This window comes from Lissotriton helveticus, chromosome 3_2 (assembly GCF_964261635.1).
Source record: "Lissotriton helveticus chromosome 3_2, aLisHel1.1, whole genome shotgun sequence".
NCBI classification, from domain to species: domain Eukaryota; kingdom Metazoa; phylum Chordata; class Amphibia; order Caudata; family Salamandridae; genus Lissotriton; species Lissotriton helveticus.
The window spans coordinates 463,311,607-463,338,786 of NC_136062.1; the positions used below are offsets into that span (position 1 = coordinate 463,311,607).

A 27,180-nucleotide genomic window follows, 5' to 3' on the forward strand; every position below is an offset into this window, starting at 1 on the left:
CACCTGACTATCTAATTTCCCCCCTGTTTTGGTGCCAAATTAGCCTCAGGGCCGGGGGAGCCAGGTTTGCATATCAAAGGCAGCGTGCTCTTTGAAGCACCCTGCCTTGACATGCTAATTTACTTGCTTACCTGGCGGACAAGGTATAAACACATCCTGCCAGAGCAAGCATTGTTTCTGACCTCAGAGAGCAGAGCTCTCACCACCTAGGGGGTGAGAAATGTGTCTGTGCTGGCAGGCTGGACAGGACCAGTCGTCGAGAATACTAAGGGGCTAGTATGTTTTTCTGGATAACTCTAAAGTACCCTCTGGGTGTTGCTAATTATGAATCAAACACTGGAATCAGTGTGGGTTTATTAATATACACTGTCAGTCAAAAACCAGAGTCTAGTAGCTTAAAAGAGGGTTTAAAGTAGGGGGACTGGATGCAAAATAAATTCTAGGTTCCTAAAGTATCCAAGTGAAATTGGCATGATAAATAGTGCAGATGCTCGTAGTTGACACCCTTGGTCCAAGGGGGCCGGTCCTGAAATACTGGAATAGATGGGGCTAGCGTGTGCCTACCTCGAATGCCACTGCACTGCGTGGCCCAGCTTGGTAGCTGGCTAGACTGCATATTCCTTTTCTAATGACTACCCTACTATCATAGAGGCAACTACTTTCAATGAGTTTATTATTCGATGTGACAAGGGCATCCAGAATGTAATCTGTCTTTCTGATGTCTGATTAAGAAAGCTGTCTCAAAAATCTTCAGAATATCAGTGTGTGCAGTAGGTGTGTTTTACATACCATGAATTTACTGCTTGAAAGTGATGGTCCTCCCTCCTCCTCAAGCTCTCATTTCCTCTTTTTTTCAGGAAGTTCAATCCCTTTGCTCCAGGGGGACATCAGGAGGCAGCTGACCCGCAGTGCTGTGCAGTGTAACCAATGCATCTGGCCAAGCTCCGGAAATGGGACCGTCACTGTGCCGTTCATTCTAGCTTCTAACTTTAGTGAGATATATGTATTGTTCTTCCATATACTAGTTGGTTACAGCATTGTGAATTATGACTGGGCACCTTGTATTGGGGGATAAAACCCTTAACTATATCATCTCTAGGGAGTGTAAGCAGCAGTGGCATATGGTTATTTCTACTTATCATTGTCTTTTGTGAAGTCCTCACATAAAACTTACTGGTTGGGAGGGAGGGTTTATACTTGATTAAGGCAGAGGCAAGTACTCCTGCATAGTCTGCTTGTTGTGTGTAATAAGAGGCCGGATTACTAGATTATTTTAGGTGCAAGTTAACTTCTTTACTAGACTGGCTGATGGGACTTAAGGGCTTGTCTACATAATACAGGCCGATGCGATGTAGGGGTGCTCATTCACACTACAAAGCAACAGAGGTTCTTCAGTAGACTGGCTGATGGGACTTAGGGGTTCTCCTTCCCAATAAGACTGATGGAAGTTAGGGGTTCTACCCCAGAATACAAATTAATGGGAGGCAGTGGTTCTCACAGACAATAAAGGCTATCAGAGGCTAGGGTTTCACCCACACAAGAACATGCAGAAGTACTTGGAACATAGGTCAGGCTGACAGCAGAATGAGGGCTACATTTACAGCACTGGCTACTGGAGGGGGGTCCTATTTCACCTTGCATGTTAACACTGTCCTGCACCTTGCATGTTAACAGAGATATGAAGTCTTCTTCACACCACTGGAGAGTATCCTCATTCACTCTGAGGGCTCCTAGAGGTATGGCTGGATTGCATCATCACCTAGAGTGCAAGCTCAGTAGGGCATAAGGTCTCCTCGACCCAGTGGTTTTTGATTGCTCTTGATGGAAGAATGGCTCCTTCCAAATACTGGTTAAGGAGTGTTTGCAGTATTTGGAGAGAGAACACCTGCACAGTATTGGCTAATATGGATGGAGTAGACACCTGGTGACTTAGAAGACCATTGCAACTTGGGTGGAGTCAATCGCCATCCAGGCTAAATACTGCCCAAGAGTAGTCCAATTATTCCATAGATCGATCTGGCATTGACCATTATGCTGGTTGTCAATGCAGCTGTTATCGTTGTGTTTTGTCACCTCCAGGAAGTTCTGGTTTAAACCACCAGCGTCAGTGTCATCTTCCTTCCATCGTAACTCTGCTTACAATTTCTTTTGTCTCACTCTCACCCAGGCAATAGCTCCGAGGCTCTAATCCGGGCAGCACTAGAAGAGTTCAACACGCTGACCTGTGTCCAGTTCACTGACCGCAAAATGGAGACTGACTACTTGAACATCAGCTCTGGAAATGGGTATGTGTTATTATACCTCAAAAAAAAAACACACAATCTTACCTGGAAATAGTTCCAGTGCTAGTTGCTACCTTTTACCTTATATATTTACTGAACCCTTGTGTGGTCATCTCCACAATAATGACCATGAAAGCGGACTTGTGTCATTGTATTTTCCGGTTGTAGCCTACTAGTCAGTGCAGCTGTTTGGTTTGCTAACTAAATTTTGGGGACAATCAGAAAGCTTCCCTGAGAATGCATTCTTCCCATTGCTTACTATTGGCTTTGTGGTTTGTTATTCACATTTGCTTGCTTTCCATTGCTGACTCTATATGTTTTAGGCTGTTCAGCTTGAGTGTGTCCCTTCCATTGCTTAATCCCTATGTACTGTATTCTACCACCAGTGCTCTATTTCTGTAAACAGGCATTTAAATGTTGTTCTTATCATGTCACATCTACTGTGTATTCAAAGATAGAGGTAAAATGTCAGGCTCTTTCTTCGAGGGAGCTTGATGTTTACTTTTCTTTCTTGGCTACAAAATGAGAGGATGTATGTGACAATCATGCTGGCTACTGGGGGTGTGCTTGAGGAAGGCTGTACAATGTTGTTTTTTCTAGTATATAACACAATTTAAGCATCTGTAAATTAACTCTGCGGCTATTTTAGAATATATCAGAATTAGAAAAGCGCAAATGAAGCATATTTTTTTGCTAATTCTATGTAGTGGAAACAAATATTTTAATATGATCAAAAATAATCAGTACACTAGTTGATGACATTCCACACATTATCGACGGTGCGCTTTATACCAATATATACTGTATGTCTGTGCAAATGTAATGGTAAGTTTAATTGAAGATGTATTGTCTGCGATAGCAGTATGCTACCACACCATGCATACTTCACATTATTCCACTCCACTCTACACAAATCTACACCACTGCAGTTTACTCATCACCACTCCACACTAAGTCACTCTACTCCACAATGTGTCTCTGCACTCTACTCTGCCCCCACTCAACTCTTCATCTCTTTACTCAATGATAATGCACTCCACCCCACACAAATATACCATGTATCACTGCACTCTTCAATACTACACTCTACACCATTTCGCTCTGCGCCACTGCACTCTCACTGCATTCTACATCAGTGCACTCTATGCCAAACCACTCTACGCAACTCTAATCTACTTGCGACTGTACACCTCTGTACTCTACCAGGCATTAATCCACTCTACTTTGAAACAATCTATGCCGCTGCAATCGGCGCCTTGCTACCTTCTGCCAGTGCACTCTACACCAGTCTGCTCTGCACCACTGCACTCAATGCTACTGCACTCTGCCATTGTACTCTACATCACTACACTCTGTTGCACTCTATTCTACTCTGCACAACTGTACTAAATGGCACTGTTCTATGCCACTTTCCTCTGCACCACTCTATGCCACTGCATTCCATGCCAATGCATTCCATGCCACTCTACTATGTACCATTACACTCAATGCGATTGCACTCTATGCCACTCCACCCTACCCTGCACCACTGCACTCTTCCTTTTTCCACCCTACTCTACTCCATTCAGCTCTACATCGCTTCATTTTACTCTGTACCACTCCTCTCTATGCCAGTCTACTCTGCATCACTCCACTCTACTCCACTGCATTCTATCCTTCGCAACTCAACTCTAATTTATAGCAGCAGCACTCGACGCCACTGCAGTCAGTGCCACTCTACTCTACACTATTGCAGTCTATGCCACTTTACTGCATTTTACCCTGCACCACTCCACTCCACGCTATTCTATGCCAATGCACGCTACATTACTTTACTCCAAAACCAATAGACTCTATGTTACTGCACTCTGCACCACTCTACTTTTACGCCACTGCCCACAGCAAAACTTCACTGTACACTACATTCCATTCTAATCTACTGTGCACCACTGCACTCTATGACGCTGCACTCTATACCCCTCTACTCTACACCAATCTAGTCTTTGCCAGCACACTCTACCCCACTCTGCTATGCTAAATTGCACTCTTCTCCCCTGCACTCTACACCACTCCAATTTACGCCAATTCAGTCTACGCCATGCCATGGCACTCTGTACCTCTCAGCTATTAAACCCTGTACTCTACTCTGATGAATTCTACACCATTACTCTATGCCACTCCACTATAACATGCTCCACTGTACTCTAAGCCACTTCCCTCTACTTTCTATCTTCTCTACACCACAGCACGCTTATGCAGGGAAGTAGCATGGGAGATGCTGGCTGTTTTGTAAAGTGCTGGCATTCCTCCCAGGCTTTTGGAGGGCGCACAGTGGCAGGACGAATTATTGCAATTGTTGGGAGAAGCAGACAGGAACCAAGTCAGTCACAATTCCTCAATTAGTGTTTATTTAGCTCTTCGTTTTCCTTCTTTGGTAGTCAGTCGAATCTGTTTTCATGGTGTAAGGCAGCCCCCAAAATACTCAAATTAGGGGCATTAAAGGGACTGAGGGGTAGTAGCCAATGGGCTTCTTACCCCAGGGGTCACTACAGCCCCTAGATTACCACTTCCTGTGGGGAATGGGCATCACCCTGGCTCAGAGTTCCTAATTCCACCACACACAAGATGGTGAAATTCTTTCTTTTGTGTTCACTGGAGGCTCCCCACCTGGGGGTGTGTCCAGCCTGGCAGTTCAACACACCTCTTGACTATCTAATTTCACCCTTGTAGTGAAGACAGATGCGCTTCAGGTAGGGGTTTGGCATTCCCTAAGTCGAAGGAAAGCCAGGCTTGCATATCAAAGGCGGTGTGCTCCTTGAAGCTCCCTGCCTTGACATGCAAATTTACTAGCTCGCCTGGTGGAGGATGTGTAAACACCTCCTGACAGAGCAGGCATTGTTTCTGACCTCGCAGAGTAGAGCTCTCCTCTCCGAGGGGTTGGCAGGCTGAAGAGGACCATTCAGCCCAGCACACTAGAGGGTTAGTAGGTTTTGGGTCTTACCTCTAATGTACCCTCTGGGTGCATGTATGTATAAATCCAATACTGGAATCAGTGTGGGTTAATTAATTAGAGATGTTTGATACCAAACACCATAGGTTTCAGTGAAGCCATCATGTAGCTGGAAAACTAATTTTGACCAGTGCCCAGTACATACCTTAACATGGCTTCCCTGCTTACTTGTAATATCTAGTAATGGTACTAGACATTACATGGGCATTCCTGCACATGCAGATATGTCAATAAATGGGAGATCCACCAAAACCTGCGGTTAAGGCTAAGAACCTAAGTGTGTGGTTTGACAACAAGCTTTCGCTTACCCAGCACACAAATGAAACTTTCTCTTCCTCCCACTTCCTGATTTAGAAAGTAAGGAAGATTCTTCTGTATATTACAGTGGACACCAGAAAAACTTGATTACTGCAACGGGCTGTATCTAAACATTCAGAAGCAGTGCTTAAAAAAGCTTCAGATTATACAAAATACAGCAGCACGGTTACTGTCCAACAGGTGCAAATCTATAGCCAAAGAGATTCGCTTGCATTGGCTACCTGTAGCACAATGGATACAATTTAGGGCTCTGTTTCTGGCGTACAAAGCACTAAACCACACAGGACCTGTTTTTTTGTAAAACCTTCTCACCTGGTATGAACCAACCAGACATCTTCGCTTTACAGGGGCCAAACTCATGTCAGTGCCCAGAATTCGAACATCGCACTGGGGTGGCTGCAGCTTTTCATATGGCACCTCCAAACTCTGGTACACTGTTCCGAGTGAGCTCAGAAGTGAGAGCTCCCTCTCCTCCTTCAGGAAAGGACTGAAAACCTGGTTGTTCCAGAACTAGACGTCCAAGCAGGCTTACTAATGTCCTCAGCTCCAAGACAGCTCGGGTATTAGTGCGCTTTATAAATCCCAGTAACATTAACATTAACATTATAATGCACCATGCTGGAGGGCCCCAAGGCCTACTGTAGCGGTCATGTACATATAGCCCCTGCAGTATCTTTGGCCTGGCAGTGTGCCATGTTGTGTTATCAAACATGGATACCATCATGTCACGCAGCCTGGAGGTGGCTAGCTCAGTATATAGTGTCCACCTATTGCCTGTGTCCAGGCAACCCTTAGTTGTAGTTAGTGATAGTGTTTAGGTCCTTGAAAACCAGAGCTCTCAAAGGTTAGCTGTGGAGAGCAGCTAAGGCTTATCCAGGTGGGTGTAAAGCAAGTGTGTTAACCACTACAGACAATTAGTAAGCTTTTCACAGAAGAAAGTACCATACCAGGTAAGCATAAAATACGTTGTATTCATTACTACACACTAGACACTAACATGCTACATCTACTACTCTGAAATATCAATTTCTCACAATAGGTTAGTAGCATAGGAAAATGTATAGCGACCAACCGGGGGGGGGGGGCAAACCACATACTAAAATAGCAGGATGGGAGGTAAGTAGCCAAATGGGACCAGTACCCAAGGATGGAGGACCCCAGGGGAAACGCAGATTCACCCATGGTGAGCGGCCAAGGACCCTAAGGCACCCGGGTTGGAAGTGGTTGCACTGAGTCAAACATCCATAGGATAACTCAAGGAAAGTTATGGTTGGAATTTTACAGATCTAGGACCCTTCCCAAAGGACACAGAAGGAACCACTTGAATCAAGGAACATTGGAGAGCCACCACACCTGTGGATTCCCCAGGAACCATAATACCTACATCAGGGAACTCAGGTGCATAGGGGTGAAGTGGTGTTGCAACCTACAGTAAACACCAATGGAGGTTTGTGGCAGTTCTGCAGCTACAGCATCTCATGGACCAGGCCAATGGAACCAGAACATGGAATCCAGGTGAGAAGAACCTGAAAGCAGAAGGGACAGAGTCCAAACCACCCGATGGTGACCGAGAGGCACAGGAGCACAATACCAGCCCTTGTCTTTGGTTCTTGCTGTAGCACAGTGAGGATGAAGCAGCAGCTGTCGAGCCCAGGTAGTGATGAAAGAGCACAGAAGCCCTTTACGAGCTGTCCCACGCGGTTTGGCGAGTGCTGGAATGTTATTGGCCAGCAGGACCACAAACAAGCCTGCCTTAGGAGACATAAACAACAGATTGCGGGTGAAGATGTGATGTTGCAAACCAACAGTGTCTAACCTAGCAACGGTTAGTGAGGGCTAGCCTCAGCATGCAGGAGAGCCAGTAGACATCGATGGAGCCCCCTCAAGAACCCTCTGGCAGCAGGCACAGGGAGTCGCAGGGAAGCTTCAGCAGCTCAAAGGAGATTAGGGCCACGATGCAGCGGATGCAGGCAGGATGTTGTTCTTTGAGCTGTGCGATGCTGGAGGCTGGAGCTGCCTGAAACTTGAAGATCTTTTGTGAAAAGAGCCAACAAGCCTTGGCAATGGCAATCAGACGAGGTGCACAGGGAAGGGGTTCACTTCGGCTGAAGATGGATTACAGTCACCCTACTTGCAGGGGAGACTCGTCAGGCCTCTGTAGAACCAACAAACCACCACCTGTTTTGCAGACACAGGCAATGTAAGTGGTACAACAGTCGTCATCATAGAGGTGCCAGTGGATGCAGAGAAGTTACTCCTACACTCCATGGTAGTTTCCTTCTGGCTGGGATGCAGGTTGAGTTATTGGTGACTCGGAGGATGCACGACCATTCTGTTGCAGAACTTGAAGAAGCACAGGGACAAAGATTCAGTTGGAATCTTCCCACCAAAGCAGTTTTGTCTTTGGTTTTGGGTCAAAAAACAGCAGAGTTCCAGTGTCCACCAACAAAAGAGTCTTTGAACAGTCAGATCTTCAAGTTGTTGTGGGGATGAATCTAAGGACCTACCCTCAGGGGAGCCCTTAAGTAACCCTAAAAAAGAGAAGGACCTTTTATGTGGTGACCCGCCTATCAGAGAGGGTCAGGGATGCTAAGTGGCCACCTGGAGGACCTCTGGCACCTCCATAGTGAGGAGCTGGGCAGGGGGATGGACACTCCCCTGTCCGTTGTGTAGCTTTGCGCTAGAGGAAGAGCCAAGGGCTACTGACTGGGAAAAACTGGTTTATGCAAGAAGAATGTGCCCCTCAATGCAGTCTAGTGGTGCTCAGAAGCCCCTCCACACTACCTAATTCTAAAGGAGAGGTGGTCCTGCATCTTGTTTGCAGGAAATCTTTTGTTCAGCTTCCCCTGCCCGAGTTAGGCTTATCAGGAAGGGGGGCAGAACACTGTCTAGGGTTGGCAGCAGCACTGGCAGTCAGACCCTGTAAGACTACACAGGTAGGTATTGGGAGGTCTTCTACAAACAACATCTCAGTCACTTGACATTGTGTACTGTAGGGCATTCCATGTGATAAGCAAAATGTAAAATGCCAGAAGTTACGAAAGATTATGCAAGTATAACTAGATTTCACTCAGGCCTAATGAAGGCCGAACACTACCCTGGAATTTTCTTTTATTCCTACAAAGAAAAAAAATCTATTTTTTAACATGATTGGTGGGATAAAATTATGTTTTTGCAGATATTGATAATAAGCAAGGAATTGAGCTTAGAAGATCTGGTCATAGCAAAATCACAGTGCTTGAATAAATTTAGAAAGTTTCCAAAGAGGAATGAGGTTATATTGGCCATCACGAACATACCCTATATCAGTCACACTCCCAACATGCTAGTTATAACCCCTATCTTACCCTTTTCACATGCCTGTCTATCCATCATGAGTAAGCATTTAGCCCTTCTGGGAAAGTCGACTTTAGAAGTTACAACTATTAAAAGCAGTTCTGCCTACAACTGTTGTTTTCAGCTGAAGGGTAGTCCTAAACCCTCTCTCTAGTCCCGACAACTCTTGCTACTGTTGAGCCTGTGGCTTTCCAAGTTGAGTAGGTGAGTAGGTTTCAGCCTCACCTCCCAGGTGCACACAGCACATGACCCACTCACCTACCTAGTTGTAGGACCTATGTGCATGCTGATAACGCAAAACGTCTCCACCATTATGCCACAGCACCAATGCATGGCATGGGAGAGCTCATGATATCATTGAGTACAACTTGCATGTTTCCATACTCACACAAACAAATCCCCTCTCCTCTCCGGTTAGAACATTTTCCTCTCAGTATTTAGGGTTCTGCATCGTAGGAGTCTTCATTAAGTCATAAAGATTGAATAATTCCTTATTGCCTGTGCAGGCCCCAGAACACCTTCTTCAATACATATTGAGAATCCAGGAAAAAGATATGTATAGCGTTGGTCACTGAAAGTCCTTTTCATATATTTAAAGTGTAGACTGTAAGAGATGTATTTTCCTGGAGAATACTGGCAAGATTTGCAGGAGCAATGTACTGAATTAAAGCTTACAGCACTTTCTAATAGGAAAGGGACTGCACCTGGTAGCTACAGCATGAAAGGAAAAGACAGCCTGTTAGGCTAACACTGGTAAGTTCAAAAACTGACCTGTACCTTTAAGGACCCTAGAGAGAACTTAACCCACAATGCACTGCAGTGGTAGTTTGCCTGTGAGAGTCAGTTCTTTTTTCCTACTCCTACAGCAAAATGTCTAAAAGAATACTTAAAGATAGGGTAGATATCAGGCTGCATGGCTGGATGTAAGGGTTTGAAAGCAGGCTAAAAAAGGAAGAAAAGGAAAGGATTGGTGAGTTCTTCCTTGCACCACTCTCCTGTAAAATGACAAGAACGTGAACAGACTCCCAGAAGAGGAGATCTCAATCTAAAAAATCCCCTTCTCTCGACACTGGCACGTCATCATTCACATCATCTCCATACGCCGGTGTCCAAGTCATCAACATCAACATCGAGAGGGCTGGTTCCATCATGTTTGCCTTCAAAGGAAGGCTCAATGTCGATGGGACTCCCAAATCGTCACAGTTTGATGTCAAGATCGGCCACAGGACCTCCCTCAATGCCAGAGAGAAACACGACACCGGCACACACTCGATCAATGATGGCATCACAATATTCGTGGCCAAGATCTCTCCGATCGACAACAAAATCATCCCACTTGACGTTGAGGTCATACCATTCCTCATTGAAATCTCAACTATCAATGTTGACGCAGAAGCAGCATTCTCATTTGGCATCAAAGAGACATATCTCTCCTCCAAGAACTCCGGCTATATCTAAGAAACAGTGTACGACGTCAATCACTCCACTCTTGACGTCGAATGTCATTAAGATGGAGATTTATTCTTCTTCCTCACTTCTCATTCACTTCCTCCCTCCATCACCTGAACAAGATATAAGTCTCCCATCAATTTGCTCCATTATTCCACCTAATGATTCTCTACAGGTTGCTTTCCAACCTCTAAATTTATCTCCTGTGAAACTGCACACAAGGGCAACCTCAATGTCACCAATTCACAAATGGAAGGCTCCATCAACTGTCAAAACACCACCCCCAAGAAGTCAGTCCCCCAGACACTCATTATCCCCCTCTACACAATTAGGGACAAGATTTTGGGATACAACTTCGACATCATATACGCCGACCCCTCAATCTCACTCCCGTATGGTACTTCACCGGTTGATGATATCATCACATTTCAAGATGCTCTAGTCAGAGGAGTATCTAAACTTAACATTCAAGGTGATACTCCACAGCCATCAGTGTCTAAACTCTGCTTGTAGGCCTTATTGCTATTGTTAAAGAAAAATTCTTTACTCCAGCCACAGAAACATTTGCACTGCTGAGGCTGTTGGAAAAATACTAACCTCTGCCACAAAATCTAGACTTCCTCAAAACTGATCCTAAACGGGTTTCTGTAATTGTTACAGTACTGCGAAGAGGACACGCTTCTGCTCCGGAGAGCCCGGCACCCCTGGACCAAAAGAACAAAAGGATAGATGCCATTGGGAAGAAAATGTGTGTTTCAGCATCTACACATTTACGCAAAGTCGATTCAGCAGCATTATTTGGCAGATACCATCAGAAGATTTGGGAAGGCATAAAATTATTCATGGCTGACCTACCAGAGTACAGGCTAACAAGACTATCTAGAGATGATTTAAAAGGGCTCCCTAATATCAAATCAGTCCATCAGTGCAAAGGTGGACTCCACGGAGCTTTCAGCACTGCTTTTTTACATTGCATTTCCCAACAGTGTATGTCTTGGTTAAGTCTTTTATTTTTAGACACCCAACTAACAAGTGCATGACAGTGGTGGCGGCACAATAAAGAAAACAAGTTATTTTCTTATATACATACCTGAACGACTGGCTCATAAGAGCAGATTCTTCTCACAAAGTAAAAGAAGATTATTCCACCACAACATATCTTCTGGCAAAACTGGGTCTCTAGTACAATTCAGAAAAGTTCATCTCAACACCGGTACAATGTCTCACCTTCCTGGGAGCGACTCTAGATACTCGAAACAAAAGCTTGTATCCTTGGGAGAGAAGAGTGTTATCAACTCAAATGAAATGTTATCAAAGGTATCTTCCCTCCCACATTAATGGCATCCTGCATCACCATAGTCCTGAATGCACGCCTACATATCAGACCTCTCTGATTGTGCCTAGAAGATCAATGGTCTCAGAGGACGGGTCACTGAAAAGATTGGATTCTCCTGACAATCAATGCACGTTAATCTCTCTCATGGTGGGCCAACTGTCACAATCTTCTGACGGGAGTATCTTTTCCAAAAATAACACCATCACAGGCAATCATCACAGATGCATCATGACAGGCTGGGGCACCCACATAAACGATCTGGCTATTCAAGGCCTAGTCCCAAAAGCAAAAAAGATATCATAAAAATCTGTTAGAACTAAAAGCAGTTTCTCTGGTTTTCAAAGCTTTCCTTCCATCTCTACAATCTAAGGACCTTATGATTCAAACAGACAACACCAACATATGTTTACATCAGAAATGAGGTGGAACAAGGTTCAGACAAATATCTTTCCAAGCGCAAATATTATGTTATGGTATTTTATGTTAAATATCACTTGCATAGTGCCTAATTACTAACGGTCTCTAAGCGCTTGTATAAAGATTACAGCCTAACACCAGTTATTACTTGTCGTAATGACCATTCGATAAAAATGTATCTTGTCCAGATGCCTGCTTCAACAAAAAAGGTTTCAATTTCTTCTGAAATGGAAGGAGAATAGTTTCCCCTTGCAAACATTCCGGCAGTCTGGTCCACAACTGAGGTATCAGTACTGAAAAATCCCACCCACCCTTAGTCAATTTGTCAAACCGTGGACAGGTCAAGAACTTTGCTTCGGACGACAGTAGGCATCGTCCTGGAACATATCTTCTTAGACAGTCCTTAATATAAACTGGTACCGTCCCATACAGGGTCTTATGTGCAATACACAGGCCCTTGAACGTGATCCTCTGTTTCACTGGAAGCCTATGCAATTGTTGCAGCAATGGTGCAGTATGTGATCACCTCGGAAGCTTCAATATTAATCTTGCAGCACCATTCATGAATACTTGGATCTTACCCAGCAACTTGTCCGGAAGCCCAATATATAGCGCATTTTCATAGTCCAGTCGCGATACAATCAGTGCCGCCCCCACTGATCGTATTGTTTAGAAAGATAAAAGAGGTACCAATTTCCGAAGTTAGCTCAGTAGGCCCACGCAGTTTCCTACCACTGTCATGACCTGCCCAGCCAGTGCCAACTTGTTGTCTAACTTAATATTGAATCTGTTCACAATAGGCACCGGTGTCGGTGTGACACCTACCTCCTGTGGCCAAAAACCATCTGTCCAGGGTTTACCACCTGTGGTGATTGCTAGAACTTCTGTCTTACCTGGGTTCACTTTTAGTGAGTTAGCTGTCATTGAGTTTATCATAAACCTAAGAATGTTGTTTGCATTCGACTGTGCTTGCTAAGAATTATCAATCCGAAGGATCAATTGAGTGTCATCCATGTAATTTAACAGTTGACAGTCCATTTGTGCTAGTGCCACCACCAGTGGCTAGAGGTAAATATTAAAAAGTAGTAGGGACAGAGCGGAGCCTTGTAGAACTCCACATAAAAGTGCTCCTTTCCTAGACACATAACCACCCAACTGGACCTTTTGCAACCGATCCTTCAGGAAGGAGGAGATCCACTGAAAAGCCAAGCCTGTGTTTCCCTGCTTCCAGATTTGGTACATCAACATTTGATGGTCTACCTTGTCGTACGTGGCTGTGAGGTCCAATAAGATCAACACAGATCAACAAGAAGGCTTGTTGTTATCGGCCGGTAGCCTGAGCTCATCCAATAGCAAGAGCATCACCACTTCTGTACTGTGATTTGCCCTGAAACCTGCCTGCACACATTAAGCAGCTGATGTTCGTCTATGAATACAGACAGGATTCTATGTAAATGTTGTTCCACAATCTTCGCTAATAAATGCAGCCTAGATACTGGGCGATAGTAGTAAGTAACAGACTTTTATTGTTTAGTTAATTAAAACCATTACAAAAGTAAAAAGTACATCATATAAAATTGGTCAATATGCGTGCGAGATTCAAATTTAAAAACATTGATAAAATATATGATACATGTTAGGGAAATTTATACTGAACTACATTATCCGATATTGTGTTAGTTCTATACAGAGAATGCCCTTTTTTCACAAACTCAGTCTCGATACTGGGTGATAGTTCTTTGAGTTTTTTGAGTCTGCCCCTGCCTTCTTCAGTAGATGAGTTACCATGGTTTCCTTTAAGATAAGAGGCACCTTCCCAGTTCCAAGGGAGAAATTTAAAAAAGGGAGAGCAGTTCCACCCCCCCACCAAAGGGAATGCCATTTTAAACCCCTTAGGTGGGCAAGAATCTTCTGGCGAGCCTGATTTAACTGTTTCCATTAAACGTGCTAAGGCGTCAAGATCCAGTGGTGGGAACCCTGAAAGCTTCTTCCCCTGAAAGTCAGGTGCCTCTTCTGCTATCAAAGAGGATGAACAGATTTGTGTGTTATTTATTTCAGTTAGGATTTCACTAACTTTCTTTAAGAAGAAGTTCTGCATCTTATTACCGTCCTCCAGGTTTGCAGTTGCCTTCCGCTCCTGCCATTGACTTAGTTTCCCACCACACCTAAAAATCTCCTTTTGCGTGTCTTTTGCCTCAATAATCCTTAGCACATAGAACTTTGCTTTAATCGCAATGGTCGCTTTTTTATATATGGCTAGCATTACTTTGTATTCCCTTAAGGCTTCACTGCTCATACTGCTTTCGTCATTTCCTTTTATATTGGTGTATCTTTTGTTTACTTTCTTTTAACTCCTATGGGTACCAGGGGGCCCCCTTATCTCTGTTCCTTACTCTTTCTCCCCACACGGGGCCACCTTGTCTATGGATTCTTGCATCATGCGTATAAATCTCTTGCTCTCCTGATTTATGGCATTTGACTCTAGCAAGAGTGCTTTCCATCACAGCATTCCATGTGTGAGAAATTCAAGAGGTGGCAGTGGATTTCCTCAGCCATTGCCATGAGGATACTCAAAAATGGGTCCTCAACAACGAAGTTGTAGAATCCATCTTCAAGAAATGAGGCACTACAACATTAGATCTGTTTGGCACTGCCCATAGCAAAACAATGCTGCAACTTTGTGTCTAGGGCTCCAGAACCGAAGTCTCTGGGCAGTGCCCTTTTGATAGACTGGCCAACTCAATTTGTGTACGCCTTTCCACCAATTCCATTAATTCCATGTCTGATTCAAAAGCTACTGAGATTAAGCATCACAATGATCCTCATAGCGCCGTTTTGGCCGGGGCAGTGGTGGTACACAGAGCTCTTCTACTAGTCCATAACCCTTCACCAGCACTTCCCTCTAAGACCAGACCTTCTCTCCAAACATACGGGCAAAATTCTTCACCCCACAATACAATTGCTGAATTTGGCAGCATGGCTCCTGAGGTCATCCAGTTTGGACACGTAAATCTTCCAGAAGATTGCTTGAACATTTTGAAAGAAGCTAAGTGTCCTTCCAACATACTATGCTTTTAAGTGGAAGTGTTTTGCATATGGTGTCATGCGAAGAACTATGATCCCATCACAGTACAGCAAAATATCATCCTACCTTATTTATTGCATCTCGCTAAGTCAGGCTTTCAACTCTCCTCTATCAGAGTTCACCTAGCAGCTATCACTGCATATCGAAAAACACCTACGCAATAGTACTTTACCAAGATCCCAGTTGTTGAAGACTTTCTAGAGGGCCTCAAAAAGGTTTTTCTTCCCCGCAGAAATCCTTCCCCTCTTTGGAAATTGATTCTGGTGTTGTCTAAATTGATGGGTCCTCCTTTCGAACCAATCCCTAAAGCAACACTGCAACACTAATCATCGAAAACAGCTTTTTCAATTGCAATTACTTAGGATGATAGAGTCAGTGAATTGCAGGCTCTATCCTTTGTAGAACTCTTCACAATTTTCCATCACAATAGGGTTGTCTTATGTACACATCCTTCTTTCTTGCCCAAAGTAGTATCAGAGATCCATCTCAACCAATCTATCTCTCTACCTACCTTTATTCCCAAGTCCTACTTCCACAGCGCAGAGAGCATTACATTCCCTTGATCTTAAAAGAGTGCTTTGCTACTATTTAGACAAAACAAAATCCATTAGGAAGTATTCCCACCTGTTCATAAATTATGGGTCTATTATACAAGGTCTAGCGACCGCCAAGCAATCCATAGCTAGATGGATAGTTTCTGGCATTACCTTATGTTAACCTCATCGATTCTCATGACGAGCTGAGCTCGTCATGAGGCACGGCGCTCCGGTGCTCATGACGAGCTCAGCTCATCATGAGCCATGGAATGCTCACACGCGGGGATAATTCTCCTGCTGTGCTGAGCATTCCACGGGAACGGGTGTGGTCAAAATGAACACGGGTGTGGTCATGACGAGCTCAGCTCGTCATGAGCACATGAGCGCCGTGCCTCATGACGAGCTGAGCTCGTCATGAGCATGGGGGCGCTGTGCGCGCTCCCCCACCCCCCAGCACAGCGGGGTAATTACACCCGCACGGAAGGGGTTAACGGATTGCCAGCAAACTTTGGCTAGGCAGATCAAAAGCCCACTCAACAAGAGGGAAAGCTGCAACCACAGCTAGGGTGAGGCAAGTCCCTATTTAAGAAATTTGCAAGGCAGCCACTTGGAGGTCTCTACACACATTTGCAAAACATTACTATTTAGAATCGGATAGTCAAGCTGACTGAGTTTGGACAACAGTTTTTGAGAAACATTTTCAAATAGTTATTCTTGTCTTTCTGGGCCAATACTACAGATTTTTATAGCAACCTCAAATACAAAGATTTAAGGTCTCACATAGTATAAATATCTGACAGCCACTGTACGGAGTTTTTTCTTAGCTTGCTATTCTTTTCAAGGTTTATGACTACTAGTGAAGATCCTATGATGCAGAAGTAAAAGTTACATACCTGTGGACATAGTACTGCATTGTAGGAATCTTCAATGAAGTCATAAACACCCTGTGCTGTGCTTTAAAGAGAACTGACTGTCACAGGCAAACTGCCACTTCAGTACATTTTGAGATAGGGGCTCTCTAGGGTCCTTAAATGTACAGATCAGGTTTTGAACTTACCAGTGTTAGCCTATCAGCCTGTCTTTTCCTTTCACGATGTATCACCCAGGCACAGCCTGTTGTAAGCTTTTTTCAGTACATTCCTCCTGCAATTCTTGCAAGCATTCTCCAAGAAAATACATCTCTGATAGTCTACATTTTAAATATATGGTAAATGAATTTCAGTGAATAGCACTATACAGATTACAGATCTATTTCCTGGATTTTCAATATGTATTGTAGAAGGTGTTCTGGGGTCCGCGCAGGCAGCACAGAATTTATTCAATGTTTATGACTTCAGTGAAGATTCCTACAATGCAGAACTATGTCCACAGTTATGTAAAATGTCTTTCTTGACATACAGTTAGTTTTACTTAAATGCATCATAGAGTGAGGGTCATATGACAGATCAAGTCAATGGGAGTGGCTTAAGGACGAGGAAAGGGTGGAGGGGAGGGACGATGGTGGTGGTAGCTCCAAGTAAGGGTAGAGAGGTGTCAGGGAGAGGGGCAGAAAAACAGGCCAACAATTGCAAGAAAGCAGAGGAATGAAGTGAGGCATTGGTTTATTAAGATTAACACATTGACTAGCTCAGGAAAGCAAAACTGGTGCTCCAAGTAAGCAACCAATTCCCCTCCCTCATGAGCACTATGGGGACATATGGAAACTGGGAGGTGGTGGAGTGAACAATGTATTCACCAGGCAATAACAATAAACATTTGAGAAAACATAAAGAGTTTTGTAGGCAGCGTGCCCTTTTACTCACTATCCGATTATTTTTTTCAGAAAAAATCATAAGCAGTGTATTGGTGAACACAAAAGGTGTGTTATAACCCAATAGGATTTATCACTATTTTCTAGGGTGAGTGGGACTTTGCTTTAATGTTTCACCATAGTATATTTTTGGCAAATATCACAGTGATGCAGAAACATAGTTCAAACCTACATTTAATGATAAGAGGCCCTCCATTATTTTCTTTTCATAACCCTTTTATTCGTTTTAATCATCTAAGCAGGACTAAATGGAGCGTGGGATTTAGCTCGGAGATAAGTGGACATGAGCCACAAAAGCTTAACTACTCCCCCACTGAAATTCCCTATCATGGGCACCCTGCACCTGCCCTGCGGTTGATTGTAAAGTGCTGGGAGAAAGGAGGGGAAAAGACTGGGGCACCGATACTTTGACTGTAGTGCGGTTTAGGAACTGCCAGACTTCCACAGCAGCCATTCTGGAAGGCTTAGCATGGCCACTCATCTGTCAGAGCCCAGCAAGAGGATTGGACCAGGACAAAGCCTTATACAAGCTGCAAAGGCAGTGTTGGCGTCAGTTTATTGAAATAGTTTGAGCCTGATCCACTGCCATTACTGCACTCTGGAAATGATCAAGTGGACAAGGTGATGGGTGACAGACCACCAAGGAAAGGTTCAAGACAGTGGAGGGTATCCTACAGGAAGTGGAAGGGAGGACTCCAGTGGCCTTGAAGCTATGAGGGCCCTGTGAAAAGACATATAAATGAAGGGTGCCCCCCGCCAAAGATAAAGTCCTAGTTGCTGGAATGCGTAACTAAAGCCCAGAAGGAAGGTGGTAGGTGCCCTTAAAGAGTGAACTGGTGGATAACTCGATTGTCTTCAATTCTATAGCGCTCATGGATGGAATACCTGCTCTCCTGGCCTTTGTAAATTACAGACTGCCGCTTAACCGCATGCGTGCGGCATGATTTCCGCCCGTACGCTGGATTTTGCGGATTCGCATGTTACGTGACGAGCTGGGCTCGTCATGAGCGTGCCAGGAGGCTACCTCATGACGAGCCCAGCTCGTCATGAGCGTCGAAGGGGTTAAGCAACGGTGCATAAAGGGGTCCACTGAGACTTAGGACATGCTGCAGGTAGCACCCGAGGCAGAGTTATTGCTCACACGGGCAGCCTTCTTAGCGCCATATCCAAACACTAAACGAGGCCTGTGGGGGAACTTGATAGGGAAATTGTGATGGGGGGCCCATTGCATGAAGAATGCATGAGAGCCGACACTGAGAGATAGCAACGGCTGTTACCACTTGTGGATCCCCACTCCAAGATGTCCATTACAAGATGTCTAACTATATAGTGGAATCATGCCCGACACTGTTTCCGGTGCTGTAAGTATGATCCCATGAACTGGGGGGCTCTTCAGGGGACCCCCTGTACTCCCGGTAACAGTCTTTCAGGGTCTAGCAGGTAAGCTTGTGCTGCTGCCACCCCACAGACATGATTCTACCATCTGCTGCTGAACTGACCTCAAGTAGAGGAAGGTAGAAGAGTAGGTTTCCTGTCGAAGGGAGGTGTTACCCTCTCCCGAAGGAAGTGACCCGAATTGGCCTATCCGGGTCACTCGCAACCACCTCTCAGCCTTCCACAAGAAATAAAGAGTTGGTGAAACAGTATAGAATAGAAACCAAGTGATTTATTAGTAATTGCGCTCATGCAGAGTCCAGTCAGACTAGCCTGCTTAGATGCTACAGAGGAGACTGACTTCAGAATACTTGGTAAGACATAATATGTATTTCCAACACCCTTAAAGACCCGCCCAGACTGGAATTCTCCAGCTCGGGCACTGATGAACAAAGGAGGCACAGAAGGATGAGCTACCACTTGCAGAACGGGTACATGTTATCACATTTTCAAGGTTTTGTTGTTCAAGCGCAGCGCTCTCTAGTGTGGGAGCAGGGCTACAGCAAAGGAAAGGCATGCAAAGGCAGAATAAGCTATTTATTAGTACGTTAGGATTAAACCTTGAATGCGATAAGAAGAAGTACCTGGAAGCAGCTTTTCGCTGAGGCAGACAATTGCTTACTTTCGATCATACAACAAAATGGCGGCTAAAGACAAAATGGCGACGCAAATTCTAACTTAATCGCACAATTCTGTAATTAGTCAGCTAGATGAATTTGCAGTCCAACAGACCTTCCTTAAAGCATTTGCTAACAATTTGATCTATTCTAGCATAATAAGAAAATCATTAACGCAGGACAATACACATACTGCTAATATTCAAAATTACCCTCACCTATATTCATTAAATCATGCACAGCTTGAGGCTTAGTATCATGTCCTGGGGCCTTGAGTGCAGGTATTAACTTGCTAACAAAATATTTACAACAGGCAGGATGGCAATTTTATACACAGGCAACAATTGAAAATGACACCCGTAATGGCTACTAGGAAAAGCAGTATTTTCCAACCTCAGAACCAACCGGGAAGGGACCAGGTGCCATTCTCTTGGTGAATATCGGATGCAAGTCGATGCAACTTCTGTATTGCTGCATAGACATTCAGAGCATAGTCAGGTATGTACACAGAGCAGCTACTACCGATGACACTACAGGCCCTACCCCGATCAGCAAGGATGACGTCTAACACTATCCAGTTTTGAAGAGCAACAAGTCTCGTAGCCTGAAGCTCAGCTGTAATGTTGGTCACTATTCCTGTTGTGGTATTAATAACACCCTCCACAGTAGTGTCTGTCTGATCTATGTCTTCTGTGTTGAAAACCCTTCTAACTCGGGACAAATATACGCTCCTTTGCTGCAATTGATGGTCTCTGTGATAACTGGGCAGTGCTAAATATACTGGGGGTAGGAGCAAAGAGACATAACATATACCAGACCACCCCCTGGGAAGCAATACATAAGCCTGGGATCCACAAATAAAACACATAATGTGGTGGTAGTACACATTACCCTCACCCTGTCCCTGGCTGTCCTAGCTGTAAGACATCCCTATCACCCAGTCCATATTATAATCATTGTGATAGTACTGTCTTCCTCGAGGGTCATCAAAATGGTTCTGATCGGAGCGACCCTGTGACGACTCATCTGCCTGAACCTCTTCTAGGGGCCGCAACTTTCTGTAACAATTCCGGGCACTCACTTTGCCAGTGTCCCTCCTCCTTAAAATACGCACACTGGTTCGGCCCCACATGTGCACTTCTTCTGCTAGTGCAGGGCAACTGTCGGGCAGGACCGGTGCCACGCCCTCTACCGTTACCCCTAGATTTCTGCTGCATCAACACCTTCATCTTCAACTCTTTTTTTTTCTTTACCACCTTTTCCTTTTCGTCATTTTCCCTATACTCATAATACTGGGCCTTACTCAATATCACTAAAGGGGTGGATAGAGTCCAAGTGCTCGCTGAAGACTGTAACTGAGTCGTGATCTCGGGAAGCGTACTCGTAACAAATCTGCTTGAATATTCTTCACTTCCAGAATCCACCCTTGGATTGCACCGGACTCCTTCACTCTCTTCTCCAGAGTCATCTTGTTCAAAGTCTCCTATTGTTGTCAATGACAATTTCCAACATCACTATGCTCCTGGGGCATCTACAGGTGTGGTGGCTATCCAACCTCTGTCTTCCAAAGGGTTTCTTCAGGGTGCCCCGGAAAGGATCCTTCTTCTTTAAAACTGAAACCACAACTTCTCTATTCACTTTAATTGGGTACGCAGATGTGTGTCCACTCTGCACACAGCCTCTGTTTGGTTCCTGGGCTACTTACCTTGGATGGTTCCATGTGTCCCCGGCTCCACTGAGTCTTGTGGTCCAAGTCCCATTCTCATTTTCAGTCTGCATTCCACTTTCTTTATATGTGGTTTAGTCTGACCCAGAAGACCAGTGGATACTTGTGCAACTTACATGATTATTGCAAAGTATTTTTGTGTATTGTGTTGATATCTCCGGGTAGGAGAAATACCATTGTGTTAGTGAGTGTTGTATAATAAATGGACTTATTTTTATATAAATACTGTGTGGTTCTTTTTAATTTAACTTTACACCATTGATTAAAGTTGGTAAAACAAGCTGCTTTTTACTCCCTCAAGATAAGCCTGTAGGCTGCTCTCAACAGCTACTACTTTGAGAACTTTCTATGGTTATCAAATACCATAAAATCACCATAAGGGTTGCGTAGATTAATGCAAGGTGCACTACTTGAATAAGTGTGCATCATATACTAAAGCCAGCCTCCTAAAATGTGAATCCTGAAAACTTTTCAAGCTTCAAAACTACTCCTACTGGTAAGTAACCATTTCATTACTCTCTTCTCAATTTACAATGTTTGTCCAGTTTTCCAGCTTCTACAAGCATGTCTTCTTCTATTTTTTTATGTGTTGGGCTACTACAGACACGTGATTTTGCTGAGTTTTTCCTGACACTGTTTAAAGCATTTAATTAAAGAAACTTGAATTTTGGGGGTAAATCTTTGCATTGTTATCTACCCTTTAAAAGATGTGTGCTTTGAATATTCACAGAACCAATTGCCCCACAACCCATCTCTCCTTTATCATGCTTCAAATCTAATTTTTGAGATTTACCTACATATCCTGCTTTCCCTTAACCGCCGCCTTATATTACTACATGCTTTGAGCAGCTCATATGTGCATTACAGTTGAGCAATAATAACAGCAAATACTACAACATTCAGTTTGTGTTCTGTGGTGAAGATGGGATCAGTTGTACTTCAAATAAACAAGACAAGAGTGTTCCAAGGTAGTAACGAACCACCGGTTTGGAGCAAATAAACAACTTCACTTAAGGCGTTAAGGAAAGCCCTCACTCACCACCTAGTGATGACATGCTTCATCATCGGGCCCCACAAAAGAGACCAACCCGCTCCGCAGTAGATCTGGCGTTGAAGCACACAAAAGAGACGCTAGGTCTCTTTTGTGGGGCCCGATGATGAAGCATGTCATCACTAGGTGGTGAGTGAGAGCTTTCCTTAACGCCTTAAGTGAAGTCGTTTATTTGTTCCAAACCGGTGGTTCGTTACTACCTTGTCTTGTTTATTTGGTTCATACTGGGGTATAAGAGTGTCCCACTACTCTCCCTGCCTCTCCTTTTGTTTTGACATCAGTTGTACTTCTGCATGACTACAGTCCACATTTTTATTGTCTTTCTTCAGCTGCTGGTCCTACATTGGGAAGATTGGCGGGGGTCAGTATCTCTCATTGGATGAAGGAAGTTGTATGTTGAAAGGCATCATACAGCACGAGATTGAGCAGTCCTTGGGCATCTGCCATGAGCACACAAGACCGGACCGCGACCAATATGTGGACATCCTGTGGCACAACATAGCTGAGGGTATGAATTTCATCTAATGTAATCTTCTGTAACATTATAGGGAATGCTTGTGTTACATTGAGAATGTGCTGCTTTTCAAAATATGAAGAGGATCCAGGAAGCAGAGATGGGAAGGTGCACAGTATATAGCAGTTTATATGTTTTTTAGGGTGAGAGGATGGCCTGGTATATGATGTCCACTAATGTAAGGGGGCACCTTGCACCAGTCCAGGCAACCCTTATGGTGATTTAAGAGGTCTCAGACAACCTTAAGAAGCTATCCAAGTGGTAGCTGTGGATGACAGCGTTCAGGCTTAGTCTTGAAGTAGTGTAAAGCAGCAGTTGTTTTACCAGAATACAATCTTATAGTATAGATTAAATGAAAAAGAACCACAGAAAGTATTTATAAAAATATGTATTTATTTTATAACACTATCTAGTACCTTACAGTAGTTTAAGTTTAAGTTTATTTTACGTTTATTCGGACCATTGGTCCACAAACAATACATGTCGATAAAAGGTTCATTCAATCAAATAAAACAAAGCATTTCATTAACCCACATAAAACCTCCTAAACATATTTAATCTAAAAACCTAAATTATCTGATCTAAAAATTACTATTTATTAAAACTCGTTAAAAAGATATAAAACTGCCTTCACTTTTTGCATATATTTCCCCATCGCCACAGCAATATCTAAGTGGGCCATTTCTGTCATCAGTGTCACAGCCTGGGTCCTAGTTTTAATACCATATTTCATAAAAATTGGTTTTAAAAATGTAATACGCAAGTCCAAAAATTTCAAGCAATCAAATAAGATGTGTAGCATATCACATTTGGACCCCATAGAGCAAAAGCAGATTCCCTCCTCAGTGATCATAGCCCGCTTTACAGAATTGTTCATGTAACAAGGGTTTACCCCAATTCTTACCCTCCAAACCTCATTCCGTAATTTGCGGTCCGGTAACTTATCAGTGTAAGGGAAACAATTATCATTATTCCATGCGTCAATCATAAAACAGATCGAAGTTTTACTAGCGAGATAGTTTTTGTCCTGTGCATGCGATAGTTCTTTCCCCGCTGACCTGAGTAACTTTTTATCAATATTAGCCACGGAGACAGTAGGGCCTATATTAACGCTCATCTTCTTACATAATTTTGTTAATTTCCCCCTGATCTCTCTTGCCCACTTTAGTTCACTATCCTGAATTTCATTTTTGCACCATTGTGAAATTTTAGTAATTGCGCCTATTTCTAGTCGTTGCCAAAATCGCAAGAGAGCCATACCAACTCGCGTACCCCATGAAGTCAGGCCTAGTTCCAATCTTACTGCCTGAACCATTGCTGACCGGGGGAGCATAAATAACGTTTTTTAGGTTTTTACCTTCTTCCACATCCCAGTTTTCCTTACCACTTAGCAACAGCAGTTCAGCACCATACAAAAATTGTGGGGGTACAATAGCAGCATAAGCTTTTAGCACTGGATTGTCGGTCATAGCACCATAGGTTTTGTTAAACAATATCAGACCGCTAATCGAGGCAGAGGTTCTTAATTTAGCTGCCTCTAAGTGGGTATTCCATTTCAGGTTCTGCTCGAACCATAACCCCAGATATCTATGCTCTGTTACTGATTCCACTTTTTGTGACCCGATCCACCATGAGAACTCAGTTTTCCTCCGGCCAAAGCTCAATGTTTTAGTCTTGTCCATATTTATCACAAGTTTTTTCCTTAAACAGTAGTCGTTAAATACATTTAGTTTCCTTTGCAAGCCAACCTCGGTCTGGTCCATAATCACCAGATCATCAGCATAGAGTAAACATGCTATCTGCTTGCCATTTTGTTTCGGGCTTGCCCCAGTTGTTTTTCCCAACATTAATGGTAGGTCAGCTAGGAACAGGGAGAACAACAGGGGAGCTAATACGCATCCCTGACGCAGGCCATTTCCAATTTCTATTTTCCCTGTTAGACTACCATCCAAGTCCAAAATTATCTGTGCCCACCCCTTGTTGTAAATATTTTTGTCCACCCTAAGCGTGGAAGGGTATACTCAGACATGAGTCCCTTGCTCATTGCACCATCAGGATTCAAGCAAGCCGGGCCGAAGACGGCTGTAATGCCAGAAACCGGTCCCCGGAAGCTTGTTTCCTTCCCAGTGTAAGAATTGGCTTTTGTAGTTTGGTTTGCCCTGTTCCCATCATGCACTGGGACAGGAACAGACTAATTTGCATACAGCCAGGTTCTGAAACTGGGATGGTGCAGTGAGCTAAAAAACGGTGTTGGATCCAACCCTGATCTCTTGACTGGGTGAGAGTATTCTGCTTAATTCAGAGACTCTGTCCCTCACCACCCCTTGTTGTAAATATTTTTGTCCACCCTAAGCGTGGAAGGGTATACTCAGACATGAGTCCCTTGCTCATTGCACCATCAGGATTCAAGCAAGCCGGGCCGAAGACGGCTGTAATGCCAGAAACCGGTCCCCGGAAGCTTGTTTCCTTCCCAGTGTAAGAATTGGCTTTTGTAGTTTGGTTTGCCCTGTTCCCATCATGCACTGGGACAGGAACAGACTAATTTGCATACAGCCAGGTTCTGAAACTGGGATGGTGCAGTGAGCTAAAAAACGGTGTTGGATCCAACCCTGATCTCTTGACTGGGTGAGAGTATTCTGCTTAATTCAGAGACTCTGTCCCTCACCACCCCTTGTTGTAAATATTTTTGTCCACCCTAAGCGTGGAAGGGTATACTCAGACATGAGTCCCTTGCTCATTGCACCATCAGGATTCAAGCAAGCCGGGCCGAAGACGGCTGTAATGCCAGAAACCGGTCCCCGGAAGCTTGTTTCCTTCCCAGTGTAAGAATTGGCTTTTGTAGTTTGGTTTGCCCTGTTCCCATCATGCACTGGGACAGGAACAGACTAATTTGCATACAGCCAGGTTCTGAAACTGGGATGGTGCAGTGAGCTAAAAAACGGTGTTGGATCCAACCCTGATCTCTTGACTGGGTGAGAGTATTCTGCTTAATTCAGAGACTCTGTCCCTCACCACCCCTTGTTGTAAATATTTTTGTCCACCCTAAGCGTGGAAGGGTATACTCAGACATGAGTCCCTTGCTCATTGCACCATCAGGATTCAAGCAAGCCGGGCCGAAGACGGCTGTAATGCCAGAAACCGGTCCCCGGAAGCTTGTTTCCTTCCCAGTGTAAGAATTGGCTTTTGTAGTTTGGTTTGCCCTGTTCCCATCATGCACTGGGACAGGAACAGACTAATTTGCATACAGCCAGGTTCTGAAACTGGGATGGTGCAGTGAGCTAAAAAACGGTGTTGGATCCAACCCTGATCTCTTGACTGGGTGAGAGTATTCTGCTTAATTCAGAGACTCTGTCCCTCACCACCCCTTGTTGTAAATATTTTTGTCCACCCTAAGCGTGGAAGGGTATACTCAGACATGAGTCCCTTGCTCATTGCACCATCAGGATTCAAGCAAGCCGGGCCGAAGACGGCTGTAATGCCAGAAACCGGTCCCCGGAAGCTTGTTTCCTTCCCAGTGTAAGAATTGGCTTTTGTAGTTTGGTTTGCCCTGTTCCCATCATGCACTGGGACAGGAACAGACTAATTTGCATACAGCCAGGTTCTGAAACTGGGATGGTGCAGTGAGCTAAAAAACGGTGTTGGATCCAACCCTGATCTCTTGACTGGGTGAGAGTATTCTGCTTAATTCAGAGACTCTGTCCCTCACCACCCCTTGTTGTAAATATTTTTGTCCACCCTAAGCGTGGAAGGGTATACTCAGACATGAGTCCCTTGCTCATTGCACCATCAGGATTCAAGCAAGCCGGGCCGAAGACGGCTGTAATGCCAGAAACCGGTCCCCGGAAGCTTGTTTCCTTCCCAGTGTAAGAATTGGCTTTTGTAGTTTGGTTTGCCCTGTTCCCATCATGCACTGGGACAGGAACAGACTAATTTGCATACAGCCAGGTTCTGAAACTGGGATGGTGCAGTGAGCTAAAAAACGGTGTTGGATCCAACCCTGATCTCTTGACTGGGTGAGAGTATTCTGCTTAATTCAGAGACTCTGTCCCTCACCACCCCTTGTTGTAAATATTTTTGTCCACCCTAAGCGTGGAAGGTATACTCAGACATGAGTCCCTTGCTCATTGCACCATCAGGATTCAAGCAAGCCGGGCCGAAGACGGCTGTAATGCCAGAAACCGGTCCCCGGAAGCTTGTTTCCTTCCCAGTGTAAGAATTGGCTTTTGTAGTTTGGTTTGCCCTGTTCCCATCATGCACTGGGACAGGAACAGACTAATTTG

The 27,180-nt window shown here is 44.2% G+C and overlaps 1 protein-coding gene across 1 annotated transcript in view; it reads left to right on the forward strand.

The window, feature by feature from the left end:
* The window catches only part of LOC144826169 (astacin-like metalloendopeptidase), a 272,346-nt gene that overhangs the window by 155,698 nt on the left and 89,468 nt on the right, over positions 1 to 27,180 (forward strand). Inside the window, exons 6-8 of the mRNA XM_078684563.1 lie at positions 858 to 992; positions 2,168 to 2,285; positions 22,716 to 22,894. Of these exons, the coding sequence (XP_078540689.1) occupies positions 858 to 992; positions 2,168 to 2,285; positions 22,716 to 22,894 (432 nt within the window). The remainder of the gene's footprint in view (positions 1 to 857; positions 993 to 2,167; positions 2,286 to 22,715; positions 22,895 to 27,180) is intronic.